General features: G+C 38.7%; 1 protein-coding gene across 2 annotated transcripts in view; it reads right to left on the reverse strand.

Moving 5' to 3' along the window:
• PLD4 (phospholipase D family member 4) overlaps window positions 1–7,973 on the reverse strand; it is a 32,398-nt gene extending 24,425 nt beyond the window's left edge. Inside the window, exon 1 of one of the 2 annotated variants that reach the window (XM_051978258.1) lies at window positions 7,743–7,957. In XM_051978258.1, the coding sequence (XP_051834218.1) occupies window positions 7,743–7,778 (36 nt within the window). In that variant the 5' untranslated portion in view covers window positions 7,779–7,957. Of the gene's footprint in view, window positions 1–7,742 lie in introns of both variants that reach the window. The other variant, XM_051978259.1, reaches the window with a different exon arrangement.
• Between the last annotated feature and the right edge of the window lie 725 nt (window positions 7,974–8,698).

Below are 8,698 nucleotides of genomic sequence, written 5' to 3' on the forward strand. Positions count from 1 at the left end.
ATAAATTAGATACACAATAAGTATACATGACCAAACCATTATTTTGCTGTACAAAAAGAATCGGACTCTGAAATATTGTACAATTAGCCTGTGAAGAAAATCCAAAATGCAGGTGGGCAAAAATATAGGGACTGGGAATTTGATGTAATGGTTCTTAGTCATCTCCCAGAGTTCTTTCGCTAGGTGTAGCTGGTTCAGTTCATTATTGCTCCATTGGAACTGATTTGGTTCATCTCATTGCTGAAGATGATCCAAGTCCATCAGAATTGATCATCATATAGTATTGTTGTTGAAGTATATAATGATCTCCTGGCCCTACTCGTTTCACTCAGAATCAGTTCGCCTCATCTAATTCTTGATCAGTGGGGATGTTTTCTTCCCGAGTTATTTATATCTTCTGAATACAATTCTCCCTGTGCAACAAGAGAACTGTTCGGTTCTGCAAACATATATTGTATCTAGGATATACTGCAACATATCTAACATATATAGGACTGCTTGCCATCTAGGGGAGGAGGTGGAGGGAGGAAGGGGAAAAATTGGAACAGAAGCAAGTGCAAGGGATAATGTTGTAAAAAAAAAAATTACCCTTGCATGGGTTCTGTCAATAAAAAGTATTATAAAATAAAATATATAATTAAAATAAATAAATTAATTAATTAAAAAACAAAAGAATTCATCCAGGATTCCCTGCTTCTTAGCCCTTCCCTTAGGGCAGGACATGAACATAAGGATACTCTATAAAAGTCTCCAACAGAAGGTAAGGCTGTCCAGCTTGGCTAGCATTCATACATTTCCCTCTCCCAAGAACTGCAAGGCCTCTGTCTTATATGGATGTAGTTTTTGAGCAGTGCCACTGAGTCATGCACAAATCTGGCTGAAAAAAAAATCATAGGAATCATAGCGTCTTCCTTACTTTTCATTTGGCAGATGAAGTCTGATCTGAACTCTAAGGCAAAGATTTCTTATAGAAAGAGATGCTCTAGGTTTCTCCAGAAGGACAGATGGACTCCAAATCTCACCTGCCACTTTCAAAATTGTAAGGATCACGAAGGGCCCAAACTCTTCTCTTTCCTACAGTTGGGCTCATTTGATTCATAAGCTCCATTCTCAGACTATAGGACTGAGACTCCTCTTATTAGGGAGATCTCAGTTTCCATTGAATCCAGGAAGCCTTGACTATTGGTACCAGACCTTGAGGCAGGCTGTCCAAAGGACACTCCTGTTGCCTTTCACATTCATTACTGATATTTATGTATGGCTTTAAGATTACAAAACGTTTTTACATATACTTTATAATTTGTACATTACTATACTATCGTATCATATCTGGGAGATAGTCACTGATTTCCCTTATGATCAAGGTTAACTCTTTCCTTCCTGAATTCAATGATATTTGAAAGACCATGCATGGGAAATGAGAAAGGTATTATAATATTAGAAAAGGGCAAATGTCCAGGTTTTCAAAAAAGGTGGGGGGAGGGAGGAAAGGAACAGAATCTACAAACTATAGGCCAGTGAACTTGACATCAATTCCTGGTGAAATTCCAGAACAGATCATTAAAGAGATGGGCAGAGCATTTAGAAAGAGTTAACCACAATCACAAAGAGCTAAACTTTGGCTTCATCAAGCATAGCTCAGGCCACACTAACCTCATTTCCTTTCCTGACAGGATTACTAAACTAGTAGGTAAGGAAAATGTTGCCTAAATAATTTACCTAGGTTTTAGCAAAACTTACAATCAAGTGTTTCATACTGTTCTCATAGAGAAATGGATTGGTCATTAATATAATCATTTCTTTTAAAAATGATTGGATGGCTGGACTCAGAGAAGTTGTTAAAAGTTCAATGTCAATATGACAGGAAGTCTCCACTGAAGTATTGCAGAGATTTATTCTGGGCTTTGTGTTTATAACATTTTTATAAATTATTTGTATAATATTTGAACTACAATAGACTTTTATATAATTTTTCCACATTATGAATGTGAGTCTATAACTACAGGTCATATTCAAAATGACTATATGAAATCATTTGAAAATGTTTCTCAAGTCAAAAATTGGAAACTTTGCTAGAGGGACTAATGATCATGATGGATTTTTTCTCTTAACTTATATAGTAAAATTTTATGTGTTTTTATATTTTTTTCCTTCTGGGAAAGTAGAAAAGTGAAAGACATATTTGATTGTTAATGATATGAAGGAGTTAATTTGTTTGCCTGTAGCATTTCATAGTCATTGAGAGTCAGGAGAGAAATTTTTAAATGACTTTGTCTTCATTTATGATTATGTATCTTAGTAGAGAGATGGGACTGCAGCTCTCTGATTCTGAGATTCTCTGTGCCTAACAGAACCTTTCTGTGACACTGTACCCTGTGCATATCTGTCTATCTCACTAGTAGTATGCCCTCTGTGTTTCAGTTATGTTTTTAAGTTGTCACCATAACATAGGCCTGAAAAAGGACCATTTCCAGTTTTTGATTCCTCATTTTATTTTTAAAATCACTTGCAGTTTTGTTGTGACTGTCTGAGCTTAGTTCTACCATGGGGCCCCCCTCAGTTCCTTCCAAATAGGAGGGGGAAAATATAGGCTGTGAGTAACTCCAGGCCTAGGAACATTTGAAAGGGGGAAAATCAGAAGAGAGAGACAGACACAGAGACAGAGAGATAAAGACAGAAACAGACAGGGAGGAGAGAGATAGAGACTGACAGAGAGACAGAGAGGGACAGATTGAGACAAAGACAGAGAGACACAGAGAAAGACAAAGAGAGATAGAAACAGAAAGAGGAAAGAAACAGAGAGAGACAGAGTAGCAGAGAAAGAGACAAAGAGAGTCAGAGACATAGAGATGCAGAGACAGAGACACAGAGAGATAAAGGGGAGACAGATGGGGTGGGGGGGCGATGGAGAGAGACAAATTGCATGTACAATATCCCCAAAGTCAAAAAAAAATGGAGCCTTCCAGCCCTTTAGCCCTGATTTACAGTCTATCCTTGTTCTCTCTTCTCAGAGCATCCCCCTTTAAAACAGGAATAAATCCTTATGCCCCACTAGAAAAAGGGAAAAAAGCAGAACCCAATCCCATTATCTGTCTAGATAAGAGCAAAGGTTGTGAGAGACAAGTTCTGGTTAGGAGCTGGGAAGTTTCGGTCTGGTTCAAATGCGGACTGTGTCACCTTGGATCAGCCTCCCCCTCTGTGACCCCTAGAGGAGGGGGAGCTTGCAGGACTCTAAGGCAGCCTGGCGATTCCCATAGTCTGTTCCTCAGATTCCCTCCAGTTTAGGATTCTGGGCCCCACTTCAGACAGTTTTATTACCCACTCTGAGGTTCCCTCACTAGAATGTAGAAGGGATTGTTTCACACTTGATATTTGTATTCTTAGCCCTCTACCACATAGGAGATACTTAATAAATGCTTGATGATTGATTGCTTCTTTCAAAGCTCAAGAACATCTGGAGCCTGTTCCTCTCCTCCACCCCAACACCTGGCTTTTCTCTAAGTGACAGATGGGAAATCAGGATGCCAGTGGTTTTCAGGACTGTGATCTTAGAGGTTGTCTGGGCCACCCCAGCTATACATCTCAGTCAACTTTCTCTGAGATATTTTCAGTCCCCCACCTCAACCAGCACCTCCTTATCTCAGACTGCAAAAATTTTCCAAGAGGGGCTCCCTACCTCCCCTCTAGAGGGGAGCACTGTATTATTTTTTTTCTGAGGCAATTGAGGTTAAGTGACTTGCCCAGAGTCACACAACTAGGAAATGTTAAGTGTTGTCTGAGGCCAGATTTGAACTCAAGTTCTCCTGACTTCAGGACTGGTACTCTATCTACTGGGCCATCTAGCTGCCACAGGAGAGCTTCATTTTTAAGAGAAATCCAAGAGAGAGAAATGCTTAAATAGGAGGTGAAGTTTAAGAAGGTAGTCTAGTATAATAGGGAAAAAAACCCAAAACACTGGCTCTAGACTCAGAAGTTGTTATTCAGTGTTTTTTCAGTTGTGGAAAACCCATTTGGCATTTTCTTAGCAAACATACTAGAATGGCTTGCTACTTCCTTCTCCAGTTCATTTTAAAGATGAGAAAACTGTGGCAAGTAGAGTTAGTGACTTGCCCAGGATCACACAGCCTACTTAAGTATCCAAGGCTGAATTTGAATTCAGGAAGAATTCTTAACTCCATTCCTGGAACTCTACCTACTGAACTTCTTACTGCCCCTGAAGTCAGAAGAACTGTATTTAAATCCTGTCCCTGACATTTGCTGTCTGAGTACTTAGATCAAATCACTTACTTCCCTGGGCCTCAGTTTCCTCATCTGTAAAATGAGGGCATTAGAGTAAATGACCTCTAAGGAACCTTCCAGTTCTAGATCTCTGATTCCTATGCTCTAAAACAATTAGGGGAAAATTTCAGCCCTAGTCCAGATTGGTGAGCAAACATTCCTGTTGTCCCTCACTTTCATTCATCATCAATGACATCTATAAATTCCTTCAAGGTATTTTACATGCATTACCTCATGTTGGGGGACAGCCATGGACTTTACCTATGGATCAGGTCAGCCCTTCTGGAGCTTGCTCATGTCTGGCTGGCTATTATCTACAGAAATTTTATGTCCCACATTGAGTTTCTTTCCTAGAGTTAGTGAGCCATGCTATTATCAATCATTTACTGAGTGCTTATACTGTGCTCTGGGAATGTGGATATAAAACATATCTTATATATGGGTAAACAAGTGGGCCGACCTCGGTTGTAGTTCCATCTGGATCCTTATGTGATTCTGTTTCCCCATTATAAAATAAAGGGAATGTAGAAAATGGTATTTTCTACCTCTAATGTTCTATGTGCTAAATTCCCTTTTGCCTATTAATTTGTTTCCAATTTACTTTTTAAATTATTTTTTGGGGGGCTGTTTACAGTTTAAGTTTCAAACTGTCTCCCTTCTTCCCCTTTTCCCCTCACAATAGAGAAAGACACCATCTGATAAGAGATTTATAAATATATATAAAACCATACTGTGCATACTTCTATTTACCAGTTCTTTCTCTGGAAATGGATGGCATTTTCCTTCATAGGTTCTTTAATAGTTAATTTGAGTGTTCCAAGTACTCAATATAACTTGGTTATTCACAACTACTCTTTGAATAATGTAGCTGTTAATGTATTCAATGTTCTCTTGGTCCTTCCCACTTCACTTTTCCTTATTTCATACAATTTTTTAAAATTTTTTTCTAAACTCAACTGGCTCATTATTCTTAATAATCAATTATTTATTAGAAAATTTTCTAAAGTTCTGCATGTGATATTTTGCTCTTTGTTGCAGATTTTTAATATAGCTGTAAACTTGAAAATCAACTTGGGGAGTTTACCTTGGCTGTATGATAGTGGATCTTAATGAAGAAATTATGATTTCTAAGATTTCTGGAAAATTATTTGGGTACTTAGAATAGTAAGAAAGTAATAGCATAGCTGCCTTTCTCTTGGGTAATTATAGTAGTTTTTTACTGAGTCTTCCCATCTCAAGTCTCCTCTCTCCAAAGCTGCCCAAATATAATCTTGCCTACTCTGTAAACTGGTTGGTTCCCTATTACCTGTAGGATCAGATGTCAGTTCCTGTATTTGGCATTTAAATTTCTTCCCAGTCCAGCTCCAGCCCATCTCTCCACTTTTATTAAGTATTATTCTCCATTGATTTTATATGCCAAACAAATTGGCATATACGCAACAATTTATTTCCAGTCTCTGTACAAAGGCATGGGCTATCCCCATTGCCTGGAAGATAATCAGACAACTAAAATTTATTAGTCAATTTCCTTGGATGGGAAAAAAAAAGCACCTCTTTATTTCAATATAATTGGTTTTTTAAAAAATTATGTGTACTTTAAGAATTTAAAATCACTATTCTGAGAAGGGACCCATAGGTTTCACAAAGGGGCCATGACACAAAAAAGATTTAGTGAAGTGAAAAGATTAGATTAAGAACTGGAGGAACTAGAAATGAATCCTAGAATCTGTGTGGCTTCAGGCAAGCTACTTAACCCTCCAAGTGGTCCATTGGGTAGACTACTGACCTGGGTTCAGAAGATCTGAGTTCAAACTAGCTTTAGATACTTACTGGCTGTGTGAACCTGGACAAATCACTTCACTTCTATCTTCCTCAGTTTCCTTATCTATAAAATGGGGATAATAAAGCACCTACCCAAGTTATTTCATGATCATATGAGATTAAATTGGCTAAGAGTTTTCTAAACCTTAAAGTGCTATATAAGTGCTAATTATTATCTCAGTTTCCTCATCTATAAAATGAGAGTGTTGAGCCACTAAAATCCCCTCTATCTCTAAATCTGTGATCCTTCTAATGTCTCTTCCAGTTTTGATATCCATATTTTATGTTCTAAGTTCTTTCTCAGACTTAACATTTTATGTTCTATGATTCCATTATCTTTAAAGTACATTTATTAAGTAGCAGGCACTAGGGATACAAAAAAAAAAAGGGGGGGGACAGTCAAAGACAATTCCTATCCTCAAGAAACTAACAATCCAATGAGAGAGACAAAGTAAAGCTATATACAAGATAAATGGGAAATAGTTAACAGAAGGAAAGCACTAGAATTAAGAAGGGATAGGATAGATTTTCAGTAAAAGATGGAATTGTAATCAGGGCTCCTTTAAGTCCAAGCAATTCCTATGCAATTCCAAGCAAGAGAGATCAGTAGGCAGAGTAGAGGAGGAAGAACATCCAGACAGGAAGAACAGCCAGAGAAAATACCTGCATCTGAAATGGAGAGTATTATTCACAGAACAGCCAGGAGGCCAGCATTCCTGGATCTAAAAGAATGTGGTGGAGAGTATAAGTTGTAAAAGTCTTGAAAGATAGGAGGAGGCTAAGTTATGAAGGGCTCCTTTGAATTCCAAACAGAACAGATTTTATTTGATCCTGAAGGGTTAGGCAATCGCTGGAGTTTACTGAGTGGTGTGTTGGAGGGTATGGGTGATATTAACTGGACCTGCATTTTAGGAAAATCACTTTAGTGGCAAGATGGAGTTGGATTGAAGTGGGGAGAGACTGAAGGTGGGGAGATCCACCAGAAGACTATTCCAAATAGTGTAGATAATAGTTGAGAAGGATCTGCACATGATCTACAAAGGTAGAATCAGAAGGTCTTCCAACAGATTGGATATGGGATGTGAGAGGTAATAGGGAATCAAGCATGAATCCTAGGTTTCCAGCCTGAGCAATCAGGAGGGTAGTGTAACGGAATAGGGAAGGTAGAAGTCAGGGGGAGGTTTTGTAGGGAAAGATAATGAATTTTGTTTTGGATATAATTAAGTTTTGGATGTCTACTGCACATCCAGGTCAAGATATTTAAAAGAAAGTTAGAGATGCAAGATTGGAGGCCAGCAGAGAGACTGAAGCAGGATATATAAAATTTAAAACTATCAGCTTAGAAATAATAATTTTTTTTGTTTCTAGAATTTTTTTCAGGTCCCTGTTTTGATCACAGATTTCCAGGAACCAGAGGATAATGAGAATGTCAACTATGGGGCTTGTGCTATGACTTTTAACACCCTCCTTGTCTCAGTGCCAGGATCTCTGAGAACACTGAAATACCAAGTCTCAAGTGGGTTTCCTGCCCCACTATCCATGGGTCAGCCCCTTCCTTAGAGAGGTCACAGTTCAGGAATTTTTCCTCACTGTCTTCAGGAGATTAAGGCACTCCCTAACCCTTACCTCCGGTAGGTACTTACCTTTGAGGTCACCTGCATGGTCTTTTTTGTCCCCATTTAGTCACAGCCTAAGTGTGAAAGAAAGATCAGAAGATGATGATGTGAATCAAATTCTTCTCCTTCCTGGCTGTGTGACTTGGAAAAATCAGAGCTTTTGTTTCCTTTTTTATAGGATGAAAAGGTTAGACCAGATGGCCTTCAAGGATCCTTTTGTCTCTGAACCTTGTGATGCCAGGACTGCAGAGTGGCCAATTCACAGCCTCAGCTCCAACTCAGAGTCTTCCTCCTATTTATCTCAGTCACATATTACTTCCTCTTTTCAGTTGCTTCCTCTTTGCCTCTAGTCCCATGGGGCCATCTGCGGCCCCAGCTTCAGATAATGAGGAAAAAGTCAATATTTCTCAGGAACCTAAAAATGTTCCAGAGTCCTCCTGTCTCAGAAGTAGCTTCCTCTCTAATATCTCTGCCTACTTCAGGAAAACTTCAAAGTGAGGGGATGGGATGAAGAAGGGGAAGGGAATTCCAACATCTTGGCCTTCAAAATATAGCTCCAAATCATCCTCTTCTAAAAATGTATCCCTAATAAACTCACAAATTCCTTGCAAAAGTGAATCTTCATTATCTCCAATCCCCGACCATTCCCACTCCTCATCAACTGCAATCGTCTTTCTTAAGTAAAAAAATTGCTTGACTTAATCATTCAGAGGTGATTGTAAACAGGGTTTATACAGTTCCTTAAATCAAATCTACACTTGCTTCATTTATTCAGGCCCTGAAGAGTTTGTAGAAAAGAGAGGAGTTGTCTCAGAACCATCTAGCAATTCTGAGGGTCTTAAACAGAGAAGGAGCTAAGACATAGAGTGCTAAGCCAGATAGAATCAGCAACCAGAAAAGTGGGAGAAGAAGAGGAAGGATTTCTCTGTGACAGGGCTACAGCCACTTTGGAACAAACAATCCATGCCACTGGTGTCCTCAAA

Source organism: Antechinus flavipes, chromosome 2, assembly GCF_016432865.1.
Source record: "Antechinus flavipes isolate AdamAnt ecotype Samford, QLD, Australia chromosome 2, AdamAnt_v2, whole genome shotgun sequence".
NCBI classification, from domain to species: Eukaryota; Metazoa; Chordata; class Mammalia; order Dasyuromorphia; family Dasyuridae; genus Antechinus; species Antechinus flavipes.